Source organism: Salarias fasciatus, chromosome 2 (genome assembly GCF_902148845.1).
Source record: "Salarias fasciatus chromosome 2, fSalaFa1.1, whole genome shotgun sequence".
Classification (NCBI taxonomy): domain Eukaryota; kingdom Metazoa; phylum Chordata; class Actinopteri; order Blenniiformes; family Blenniidae; genus Salarias; species Salarias fasciatus.
This window is the reverse complement of record NC_043746.1, coordinates 21531622-21545016: the sequence shown is the minus strand read 5'-3', so window position 1 is coordinate 21545016 and position 13395 is coordinate 21531622. Positions and strand designations below refer to the sequence as shown.

The 13395-nt window shown below is 40.8% G+C and overlaps 1 protein-coding gene across 3 annotated transcripts in view; it reads right to left on the bottom strand.

Moving 5' to 3' along the window:
* Positions 1–605: 605 nt before the first annotated feature.
* LOC115405525 (5-hydroxytryptamine receptor 4-like) overlaps positions 606–13395 on the bottom strand; it is a 170835-nt gene continuing 158045 nt past the window's right edge. For all 3 annotated transcript variants that reach the window (XM_030115147.1, XM_030115132.1, XM_030115140.1), the window contains exon 7: positions 606–1461. In XM_030115147.1, coding sequence (XP_029971007.1) covers positions 1383–1461 — 79 coding nt within the window. In that variant the 3' untranslated portion in view covers positions 606–1382. The remainder of the gene's footprint in view (positions 1462–13395) is intronic.

The window sequence follows — 13395 nt, the reverse complement described above, 5'->3', positions numbered from 1 at the left end:
ATTTAAACGGAGGGGAAAAAAACCCCGGTACATTCTTCATCATCGTTTTCAAGGTGAGTGCAGATGGAGGGAATGAATGACGAAAAAAAGCAGAAACGATGTTGGGGAAAGCAGGTTACATACATACACAGACACAAGTGAAAGCACATGTCTAAACCTGCACATGTAATCACACAAACACTCCCGCTGAATCATTCATGAGCAGCTCTTAATGTGTTTTCTCTTTCCTCTAACTTCGTGTTGCGCGGCTGAGCGCGGTCGAACAATCAGGGAGCTGCAGCCCAGTGGAGTCATGGAGGCCGGAGTGTGAGCGAGCAGCTGCTGTTATTGATAATAATAATAATGCAGTTTGACAGGATTTTAACTCACCTTAGACAAGATTTTCCTGCTAAAGAGCCCATAAAATAAAGGAATATATTTCTTTCATCAGTACCAAGTAATTCTATTTAGAAGAATGTTTTTCTAATCAAATTTTGTCTTCTTGAGAAGCAGTTTAAAATGTGCACACTGCAAAAAAAGAGTGTTTTAGAATTTTGAATACAATAAAAAAGTTTGGTGGAACTTTGAAGCTCCGCCCCTAGAACCAACAGTGACTGATGGCGGCGTTTCGCGCACGACCAGCATAATATAGCACTAAAAAAACTGACTTTAAAGTGTTTTTTGGGTTTCAGGAATTTCTGAAATATCCAGAAATAATTATCACTTGGACATCATTTCATGAGGTCTTCAATGAGAAGTTAGCAAAGCATCGAAAGTTCAAACTGGGAGGGAATCAGAGCATTTTTCAACTTGAACAAAAATGATGTTTAACACATGAACAATTATTTTTTCCCCTAAAGCTCTGCATTTTGTCTCGGTTTTTAAAGGCTAATTTTCCAACTTGAGGAGCGACAAAATCTAAAATCAATCCTTTTGACTTTTCACTGAAAAAAAGAACAACAGGTAGCATGTGGTCATAAACAGAAATAGGTCCACTGTATCAAATAACTTTGGCAACTTAACACACTTCCCGTCTCCTCGGTAGAGTCGTTCACCACAGAGATCCTCCAGGAAACCAGAAGCAGCTCCACCAGACACACTGGACTCCACAGTTTGGTTCTGATTTGAGTTTGATTCACCGACACAGACAAATCAGAACTGGTTTTCACACATTTAGCAGACCACGAGTGAAGTTTGGGTTGAGCTGAGAAACCAGATACCCTCCACTTTCCTGGTAATGTCCTTTTCAGATCCTCCGAAGCCCGCCCGGAGCTCCGGTCTGGAGTTCTGCCGGGTCGTGTCTCGGCTTCCGATGCGTGAAGGCTGCGGTGAGTTTCCATCGGCTCGCCGGTGATGCGGTGGCGGCCGGGGCCGTGGAAAACGCGACTCTGGAGTCATGTTGGTCACAAGCAGGACTCGTGGGACTCTGTGTGCAGAGACTTCTTCTGCTCTGTGTGGTTCCCGTTCTGAAGAACTGAATACCTGAGAGAAACAGAGGAGGAGAGAAATCTGTCAGCACATCGCCAGCCGTTTCATAATTAAGTTAATTAACTAATTACCACTGAATACTAAACAATTTAGATCTGACAGACCTTTATAAAAATGCAATATGATTGGCTAATACCTCCTAATTTTCTCCTGATGGAAACAGTCATTTCTCAACACTGTTCAGTCGCTGCTGACTTGAAAAGCGACCGTGCAGCGAGTTCGAGGAGGATGATGTGGAGAAGCTTTCAGCCTCAGCCGCAGCTTGAGTCATGTGACATTAGTGGCACCGGAGTGATCGTAAAGAGCCAGACCGATGTGGCAGAAATGAGGCGCAATCTATGAAAACGCTTCAGAGCCTCTCGGCTGGCCTGATTCGGAGCATGTTTACGTCAAGCACGATGGAGAGATTGAGGCCTTCGGGTATGAAATCTGCTGTCAGTTTAATGTTAACGTAAGTTTAATATTAGTGATAAGAAACAAATATTGAGTGTTTCAGGTGTCACTTGAGTCTTTTCTGACAGCTCATGGGACAAATCCACCTTTAAAAAGCTCAATATGGACAAGCTGTTGAGAAGTTTAACCAAGTTTACACAAACATTGATGTGAATCCAAAAAATGAGAAAGGAATCAAAAATCTACAAGTAACAAACACATTTGCTGCAAAAGCCCGACAGAATAATGACTGTTCCGCCGATCGCCCGAGCAGCTAAACTCTGACCTGACAGCAGAAGCATTTAGCAGCACAAATGATCGCAGTGACCCGCAGAATTGTGATGCTATACATCTGTCCCGTAATTGGCTCAGACCAGCAACGCAACACAAATCTAAACAGGACATTAGAGCCAAACAACAGTTCTTTTCAAAGAGCTGTTAAAGCGAGCTCCTTTGGCAGCCATAACGGTCTGGAGGCCTGGCTGCACTGGAGCGAGTGTTTCTCTTCGCAGGCTTGCACATATGCATGTGTGTGTACAGGGCCAAATGGTTTTGCATTGTGTGTATACATGACAGTGTGCATGTGGAGAGCGTGTGTGCCTCACTGCAGGCTAAAACCATTACGAGCCGTTTAAACAAACACCCCGACCAAAGACACTTCCTGCTGCCAAACTGGCCGTGAAATGCTCGTTCCAGACGGCCGCGAACATTTAGGGCTTTTCTAAAGGAAACCGGCTGCACACTCCTGCCAGAGCAGAACCCAGAAATTGCTGCCACATTGCGGCTGTAAGCCCTCAGCCGGCCTCACCGCCGAGCTGAAACCGCGACCGTATCAATACTGTTGTGGCAGGAGTCAGGATTGCAAGCTGGACGCCTGCTCCGAGGGAAATTATTGACATTTTATTGAGTTCTGCCCAGTGGCACATGTTTTCATTCATCCCCGTCCAGTCACGTCATGCAGCCCATGTCCTAATCACAGCACTTACATAGTAATTACAGTTATTGCACTAATAAGCTGATAAGCAGCCTTTTGAAAGCATTAAGTTCCAAAAGCTGCTAGTGCAGAGATTTTAAAATAATTACTTTGGCAGCACATGAGATGAATTAACACACTTTGGAGTTTTCAGTGCATTGGTCTTTGTTGTTTTAAAATCTGCCTCCATGGTCGGCTGCTTTATGTTTCGATCTAATTTGAATCTGAAAGTCATTGTAAAGTCACAAACCTTGAACTGCATGAAGTGCAGATTCCTTCATCAGCCTCTGAACCAGGTGGGAATATGGTGAATACTGAACTACAAACTATGGCACGTCTTCCTCAAGCACCAAATCATCAGAAGTTGAATTGCATACACAAGAAATCAGTATAAATCCTACAATTTCAGTAAGATACTTAAATAAAAAAAATTCCACTTTAATTCCCCACAGTATTAAAAAAATATCCATCCATGCATCTTTGATTATTGTTTTCTCCAAGTTAAAACGTTGAACCAATCCTAGCAAATGATGAGGAATCACACCTCAGCTGTTCAGCGGCTCAATCAACCAAACATCCATGTCTTTTGTTTGCACATAGAGCCCCTGAACCTGAACCTGAATCCAACCACAAACACAGCAAAGAGCCTGAACAAGCAGCAAAATGGACCATAAAAAAATCACACAATGATCAAAATGAACTGAATAAACAGAACCACATGTGTAAAAAAAAAATCCATGCCCCATTTACATGAAGTTTTCAAGTGAAAATAGAAAACGGCTTGCAAGTTGGAACTTTCTGAAAATCTTCCAGCTCTGTCTCCGTGTAAACGATTAGGGAAATCAAACTTTTTTACATGTCTGTGTACTCGCCATTGGTAATGTATTGTTATGCTTGCATGTGTGTGTGTGGTGTCATTCCAAACACAAACAGCACTAACTCATGACCGGGTGAAATAACTACATCTGACCACATCTTCCTTCAGTGTTTCAGACTAGAGCTGCATAGCATATCATCTGAGCATCATTGTAATGTACGTCTACACAGTAGTCGTTGGAGGGAAATGAACTCAAAGTTCCTGACACACACACACACATACGCACACACGGCACGCAGCGATCCACCAATCACAATCATTCTTAATGAGTTTCCTCAAGCAGACCAGGCTGGATAGCTTAAAGTGCTGTTCAAGGTCATCTTTTGAAAATTGTTTGTTTTTTTTAATCACAGTCTATAGCTCAGCTCAGGGTTAGACGAAAAATGGCAACAACAGTTTTTTTTCCCAATATCATGCAGGCCTAATCAGATGTTTCATTAAAAAAAAAAAAAAAAAAGATATTCAAAAATTCGTCACATAAATGCAAAACTTTTCAGACAAACGCAAAAAAAAAAAATAAATAAATAAAAATGTAGAAACAATACTGTATTAATGAGGCCTCAGTGTAAGTCTAACACATTTAACCTGAAGCTACATTCAAGTCATTGACATGAACACTTTAAAAGAGAAGAGAGCGAACGCTTAGAGGACTTGATAAGTGTTTTGTACAGAATAATTCTCCAAAACCCTAAAATCTTGATGTGTTTGTTTGAGGCATGCATTCGATTTGATACTTGGATCAAATGAAAATCCGCAGCAGGACATGTGGCTGGATCCTTCCTGTGTTTATTTGTGGTTTTATTTGTACACAGACGAGCCAACGAGCCAACAGGCCAACTGGCGGAGCAGGAGACAGGATGGAGATTTGTTTAATGAGGCCAGGGGGGTGGGGGTGGGGGGGCGAGAGAGAGAGAGAGAAAGAGAGAGAGAGAGAGAGAGAGAGAGAGAGAGAGAGAAGGCCCGGATTACAAGCAGACTAAACATTTCGACATATTTTGGGCAGCAATGTGCTGAACATTCATCTTGGTTCAAAGCTCTTTAGCGAGACCTTCAAAGTGCTGAACAGCAGATTCAGAGTTTTCATTTGAAGGACGGAGGTTTATAACAATCAGAAGTTTTCAATTCATATAGAACAAATCACAATACTTGCAAAGTGCATTATCATTTCTAGATGTTAGGTCCAGAACTTAATCACCACTGCCGGGTATTTCTTATATGAATACACTGAATTGAATTATAAAGTGGTAAAACCTACAGAAATTGCAACCTCACAAAGATTATCAAGAAAACATCAGGAAGCTCTTTTCATATTATCTATTAGAGACAAAAGGCTTTATTATCCACTAATTATGCAATTTAAGAAAACTCTGTAATGATAAAACTTCAAAATAAAGCACATATAAAAATATATCGATGCCTACATTTTTAGAGCCTTGAACTGATAAAAGATCCTTCTAGCTGTTAATCAACCAAAATTATATAATTTCCTGAGAGCAGCCTGGGTTGGAGAGTTTTAGTTGATCAGAACATTACAAGTCTCTGCAGGTCTCTTTAAAACTGTGAAGAAAAAAAAATATTTAAACCATAACTTCTTGCTCACACTTTTTGTAAAGGTGAAGTCTTTTGTGTTTGAACTGAGGATTCTGACCTCCAGAGTTTGGAGCTTTTCCCATTTTCATCTGATTCAACTTGGAATTGCAACTTCTGAGAGCAACTTTCAAACCAGAAATGTGAAGGTGAAATGATGTGAAAAGAGGATAAAGAGGACGACGCTGAGCAAACTGGCTCAGATGAAAGTTTTTAACTCTCGACCACAGAGAGTCCCAGGTGAGTACTGCGACAAGTACGAGCGCTGAGGTCCTGGAGATTTATGAACTCAACTATAAAACTCTGAGATACAAGCATCTTATGAACCAAACAGTATTTGGATCAAAAACTGGGATCAATAAGTTACTTTGTTGCTGATTGATTGTAGTTTCAAAGCAGGCATATCAGTCTCAGAAGGGTTTTAATCCACTTTTTTAATCCATTAATTTAAATGAGACAACAGTGAAGACCAACAAAGGCACAATAGTCAACTGTCACTTTCTGTCAGGGTCCAGCAAACCATAACATCAAGCACGATGATCATCTGATCCTTTAATCACACTGAAACAAAGTCCGAAGAAAAGCAAAGCAAGATGCACGATAGTTATCTGGTGACTAAAGAAATGCATAATATTAATCTAACGTAGTCACACTCTCTCCCAGAACACTCACCACTGGAAAAAAGCAAAACAAATTCAATAAAAAGAATAAGCCTGAGCAGCTTGCTGTTTTCTAACTGGTCTTTTGCTCTCAATAGCAAACTTCTTAGGGAGCAATAGTTCTGACTGAAAATATTTAATCTTTGCTCAATATGAACACAAATGATTTTTAAAATTCTATTATTTTTATTGTCTACTTGCACAAGTGCAGAAGAACGATTACCGACAGCCGTGGTTTGCAGCAGTATTTCTGGCATTTACCGAACGTGGTGACTGTTTTCAAGAAGTTCCTCCTTGGCAGCCATTTTCAAAAAGTTTTCATTGACTCTGATCACCACCGTCATGTAAACGGACATCCAAAACACAATGAAATTTTTCTGATTTCACTTGAAAAACCTTAATATTGACATTTATTTCGTGGCTGTACTTGAAAAGGAACCAACTTCTCAAGCAATTACAAAGAACAACAGATAATGAAAAACCAGTGCAGTGGTCACACTCTCCTCACAGTCAGAATATCACTGATTCAGCTCTGGGACTGGGAGCCTTTCTGTGTGGTTTTTATGTTCTCAGCTTGAGGTTTTTGGAGATTTTCCAGGTTTTTCCAGGCATTTGAGGTTTAATGATGACTCAATTTTCTGTAGGCTACATTAAAAACAATGAAGACAATGTCTGTGTGTTGGTTTCTCCTGCAGGTCAACTCTACAACTTGAACTTGCTTATCATGCAGAATTTAAAGTAAGACACCAGTCTAACAAGCGTAATGACTTAAAGAGGCACTTCAGTAAAACTCTGCATGACACCAGTGAGTGATAAAAGAAAGCGTCCACTGTTTGAGTGCAGGCAGTGCGACTCTTCAGCTTTATTAACACTGATTTTATGGCGCCGTTACTGAATCACATTAACCTGAGAACCAACCTTTTCGATCTCAACACTTGTTCTTGCTTTATTAATGAGTCTGTGGAGGAGATTTTCACATGGTGTCGAGATGGCAACGTAGTGCTCGAGTGAGAGCTTAACAAAGGTTAATTTACAGGATAATGCACCAGAGACAGAAAGCCGAGAGGAAGTTTGTTTTTTTTAGGTGACTTAAAAAAAAATCAAGCAACTTTTACATGTTGAAACTACAGTATAGCTGGATTTTTTTTAGTAAACCCATGAATGACTAGGTTTTTAAGGAGAGATAAAACTAGTTTTACATTCATAACATATGTGCCCACTTTCATTTGCATGTTTGAGTTTCAAAACTTAGTATCATCACAGGAAACATTTGTTGGATGATGCCTTCTCTGCAGGTCCTTGATATGACATGTTGTATTTGTAATATCTGGATTATTATCACCTTTCTATCACGTTTCCCCGGCTTTCCTAAAAAGTCTTTTAAGACACAGAACTGAAGGTAAAGCTACATTTTTACCCTTGAAACAATTTTATCCACCTTATTGTACTTAAAACAGACTGTATTGATCTTCAGTTGGATACTTTGAATCATTCAGTCCAAATCATCAATTTAGTGAGAATATCTCGCTTCATCCTACAGTCCAAAAGCCTTTGTGTGTGTGTGTGTGTGGGTGTGTGTGTGTGTGTGTGTGATCTCGCCTTATTCACCTATTATTGGCTGGAGTGCACCTCACCTGTCCACTGGATAAAATTATATAGAACATGGATGTAAATGTAACTTCTATCTTCAGTCCAAAATAACCTCGTACTTTATTTTCATGTTTGATGGGAACGATGAATATTTACTCTGGCTGGAGGATTCTGAGCACAAGATGTTTTCCTCCTGGTTTATTCACATCTAATGATCCGATCATCCACTTGAGCATCCTATAGCTCTCATCTCTCTCTCTCTCTCTCTTCCTCTCCACTGCTGATGACTCCACTCGCGCTGTCTGAAGAGGACCGTTTTATCATCCCCAATCAGGAAGCCCTTTTTTTTTTTTTCTCCCGCTCGTTTCTTTCTCTTTCCGTCTCTCGATCAGATCTCCGCCTACCACGGCAGCGAGTGGCCTGCTTATTTCAGTCACAAGCAGCTTGAAGCACCAGTTCACAGTCATCCGAACACAATGAGAAAGAGGCTCAGGATGGAAGGAAGACGAATACAATGCACTAGAATTTCAATAGGGAATAAATTACACAGAAATGAGGCAACTGGAAGAGCAGCACATGAAGCATTTCATGTCAAACCGCTTGGCGGTAACACCCTTGAGGAGAGTTTACTTGTGGCTCAGGAAGGGAAAAAAAAACCCACTTTATTTCAAGAACACCATGACTTTCTGAGGCTTAAAAAAAGGAGTTTTTTATATGAAGTCTGCAATCCTCGCAGTCTTCTGACCTTGAAGGGAATTTATTTGTAACCTCGCGCAGGTGAGCAGGAGCAATATGAGTCTTCAAAATGAAATAAATAACGTGCCGACACCTCAATAGCAGCAGCAACGAGTAAAGTTTTATTAGAGGGCAAAGAGGAGACGAGAAGAGGAAGATTTAGAATCTTTTCCCATGGAAGACCTCCAAAAACTAGAATGCAATTCTATTTTGATTATAACGATGATAATAAAACAGGAGCAACCCTCTCGGGAGCTGATTCGTTAATGACTTTGTAACTGCAAGATCTGTCCATCGTTGTGAATTCTGTGAAGCTGAAGCGGCTTTACTGACATCAGGTTGGGTTTTTGTGGGATTAAACCTTGCCGGCTTGGGTTTTTTCTCCTCTCCTTGTTTGATCAAGCTACTCTGAAGACACGTCAGACGGCATTAGGGCAAACAGAGAGATTTTCAGCCAGGACCAAAGGAACCAATCTGCAGCAGGCAAACAGAGCAGAGGGACGGGAAAGTGAAAGACTCGAGGGATCGGCGCCGTTTCACAGTAATCCAGCACCATCACGACTTCATACGTGGGAAGCTAATGAGGGACTAACAAAAACGGGACGACGAGTTTAGCAACTTTTTATGACAGCTTGGACAAACGTGCAAGAACTGGCAACACAAAAAGTCCTGAGCAGATGAAAGTGGTGAATGAAAAAAAGATGACTCCAAGTCTCATCCACCTCCTTATTTAAAGTTGAATTGTGTGCATGCTTAATATTTGATGCACAGCCTTTTGTTTGTGTTAAATTCTGAATGGAAGCAGCCAGTGATCAGTCAGTCGTGCTAAAATTGACCGAGCTTTGCAGCCCTGTGATGCAACAACACGAAGCTTCACAGCTTCTTCTTTTTTTGTAATATATATATCACTCAAAACTTTTTTTTTGTCTTCTCCCTTTTATTATCTGAGCTCAGTTTAGCCTCAGTGCGGCAGCACGGATTTGCACGGCTGTGGCGAGACGTACACGTCGTTCGGTACGTTTCTTCAGGGACTTCAGAGCACAGACACAAATAGAAGAGCGGAATCAGAAAGTCTGAAGTCATCCTCGCTCGGAGTCCAAGCAGCTGTCCCAAAGTGCAGTGTGAGGATGCACTCAAACGTCCTCTCATGTTACTTCCAAAAGAATAATGCTGCCTCCGCCAGCTAACGAAATGACCCTGAAGCACGGAGGCGAACACGTCAGTGGACGTTAACCAACTAGCGAAGAAGCTGCTGACTGACAGACTCATTATGGGAAATATTGTGAAGTAACACCCCAACTCCTCAATCAATCAATCAATCAATCAATTTATTTTTGTATAGCCCAGTATCACAACAACAGTTGCCTCAGAGGGCTTCAAGATGTTACATTTGTCGGTAAAAGTAAAAACAGTGAATAAGCATAATGGTAATATGTCAATATTTACAGTAACGAGACAGAATGAAGCAACCACCGCCTTCGACCCTCACATCCGGCAAGAAAAAACTCCAAAAACCCAGTGGGAAAAGAAGAAATCTTGGGGAGAACCACAGTATGGAGGGATCCCTCTCCCAGGGACGGACAGCTTTGGCAACTCCTGGCAGAGGAAAGTAACTAACTGATTTTTTTGACATTTTTAACAACAGAATGACTGATGCTCCAGTGGGCTTGTTGATCTCTACCTTTGTTTTCATTTCATTCAGGTCGTGGAAGGTATTTTTCGAAAATACATATCAGTACAAACACTATATAAATGGACATTCAGCCCTTTGATTGGCTCCAGTCATAATTAGTGAATCTGTCAGAAGAATGATTTGGTCTGATGTCCCTGATTGAGGTGATCTATCCCTTATTTTGATTTTAATTTGGTAAGAAAGGAAGTAGTGCTCAAACCCAAGCTCCAGTTATTATGGTGGACATTTAAACAAACTGCTGACTCTCATTTCTTTAAATCCTAAAGTACTATCATTTCCTCAGACTTTCCATTAAACAATAGATTCCACGTGCTTTATTACTTTTATCTTAACACTTTTTGCTTTATTCTCTCTTTAATGTCTTTCTTTATATGGATTTCTCAATCACCCTGTTTTAATGCATTCCCTTTATTTCCTTGTAAAGTACTGTGGATTGTTTTGTGTCTGAAAGCTGCTATAGAATTAAATTTGCCTCGCCTTGCCTGAAATGCTGATGTTGCTGTTCAGAAAACCAGCAGATAGGCACAATGAAAAGTAAGTTAACTCTTTCTTTCCTTTTGATGGATACGATAAACAAAACCAAATTCGCATGGTAAAACAATGTAGCCTTCAAATTACTCAAAATTACACAAATAAAACATGGAAGCTGGAAGCTGTCGTGCCTGTTAAAAAAAAAAAAAAAAAACTGAAAAAGGTTTACAGAGATAAAAAGCTTCTCAGGTTTCGGATGGATTGAGGCTCCTTGTGGACAAACTGTGGTTGATTTAATGCTTGAGATCCTGCCAGATGAGAATTCATAACATTTGAGGCTGAGAGCGTTTCTCCTATCAGCATATAAAACACCCCAGTCATCCTCCGTGTTTCCTGTCAGCCTCCATCGTTAGGATCTAATGACGGGCGGCTTCCCCACGGAGCTGCCGGGGATTAGATGGCAGAGCGGAGCCGGGCGGTGCAAACAAAAAACTTCCGTCTTTTTTCTGTCACAGTGATACCTTCTGCAATTTCAGGCTTAGTTTCCGAAACAGAGGAGGTGGGAGGGTGTCTGTTACAGCTCTGCTGAAGGTTTTCTGGGGTTGAAACCGAATCCGCGTGAAGAGATATAGAAATGGATAAGTTGATTCAGGCTGCCATTTTATTTTTCCTTTACCTTTGCAGCTCCTTGTTGAGAGATTTTGAGCTGTGTGGGTTGGACCCGGGTCAAGTCTGAGCCGTGAATCTCTCAGAGAAAACCGCCATCGAAATGTTGACCTTCTACTGATAACAGGGATGCCACATAGTCAACATGACTGGCAACAAGAAAAGAGAAGTGTTTACATTGCGATCCATTGTGGTCTCCGCTGCACACAGACTGATCTTTCACAAACTCTCTCTCTCTGTCCGGAGTCTCATCTTGCTGGGATGACTTTTCTTTTTTCTTCAGAGGTTGAATTTCAAGCGAAAGTTAAAAATAAACAGGTTTCAATAAATATCCACCACCATGCACTGTGCATTTATCCATCCAATCAGCAAACAGAACAAAACAAAAAAATAACAAACACAAAAGTCAATTTAGTGTTACAAATTAACCAAATAAGCATGTAATATCTGGGAAATGCAGATTGCATCGAACAGATCAGCTAATAAACTGTATTATGCAGAGGTGTAAAGGATATCTGCTAACATATCCGTAGGTACAGGTATGCACAGGATATGCAAAAGGTAGAATAACGGTGCAGGATTTACAGCGGTTCATTGTGCTTATTGGAGGGATTTTTCTGTGTTCGCAGTCAGGAGCAGCAGTGCACTGAGTTCCTGTGGATTTCCAAAAGCATATGAACAAAGACCAGACATCCAAACAAACCAGGATATTGGAGGATTGCAACTAAGTCCCTGTTTGCACAACATTGTTTTCAAGTGCAAATTGAAAAGTTTTGTCCTATTTTGGGTGTTCGCTCACATGACGGTGCTCGGAGTCACTGAAAATAAAACTTTTTGAAAATGGCTGCTGAGGTGGAACTTCCTGAAAGCGCTTCGAGTCAAATGAGAAAATAAAATTATTTACTATTACTATTATTTATTTTGAACATGAGCCCAGCCAGACCGTCAAAAAAAGTCAGAGCAGAGAGGACTGCATGACTGGTCTTACACAAGTTTGAGTTCTGAATCTGAAACTGAGCATCAGCAGATTTGACTGACATGATGTAACCTTCCTGTTCATCCTGTGATTTCCAGAGCTGCATAATTATATATAACGTAGTCAAATAGCCGAGAAAAACAGCCATAATGGTAGATATCCTTTGTGGTAATTGGGGGTAATTTTCAAAAGTGAAACTCTTTTTCCTCTAACCTTAGGTCTGTGCTCTCAAAGTTTTTTTTTCTTTCTTTCAGCTATAGCGGGTCAGGTAGCAGAGTCCAAATCATCTTTTTCTTTTTTTCTTCTTTTTCCTACTCTCACATTCTGCGTGGGCGTACTGAGTCCACCTGCAGGGGTGAGCTGAGGCTGAAAACAAGCGAGTGTCCTGCTCTGTTTGTCTCCGAACACTGAAGCTGGACACGGCCGCTGAGGTGTGAGGGTGAAACGACACACACTTGTCTGTGTGTATCTGGGTGAACGCGCACTGTATTTACACACTCATAAGCAGTGCAGGTCAGACCTTTAAGAAGATGCTAAAAATGCAGTGTGTGTGTGTGTGTGTGTGTGTGTGTGTGTGTGTGTGTGTGTGTGTGTGTGTGTGTGTGTGTGTGTGTGTGTGTGTGTGTGTGTTGGAGGGATGACAGCAGACTCCCAGTGGAGCAGAGGATGAATTATTTCTGGATAGCTGAAGTCTGAAACGCAACATTCCTCAGCTAATTGCTTACACGGCCTGAATCAAGGGAGCTTTGTGTTTGAACATTAAAGCAAATAATAAGTGCGCAATTTGTTACAACCTGCAAATAGTTTGGATCAAGCCTGTGATGTACTCCAGATCTGATTTTGCTTAGTTTAGAAATTGATACTCAAAGTTGAGGCTCGTGATATTTGCACATGAAATATTTATCTGGCCGCCTCAGAGCGCTTGACTGAGATTTTTATTTCCCAGCTTCATGTCGCAAACATATTAAGTGCATCAAGTCAAGAGGAAAAGTGCAGCATGATGCATGTCTTGTTGTCGGAGGCAATTCAATGAAAACTGAATCATTGTGTATGTTTTGTACTGCATGTTTATGCATGAAACCAAGTCCAGTTGACCTGATTTCATTTGCACTGAGATGCAACATGAATTTTTTTTTTCTGCTCTGGCATGATGTTATAATCAAACCGTATTATTCAAATCTTTCAGTGAAAAACAAACAAAAAAAAAATCCTACAATGAAACTGATAGAGCAATAAACTGGAATTAAACAATGATGAAGAATTAAGGTT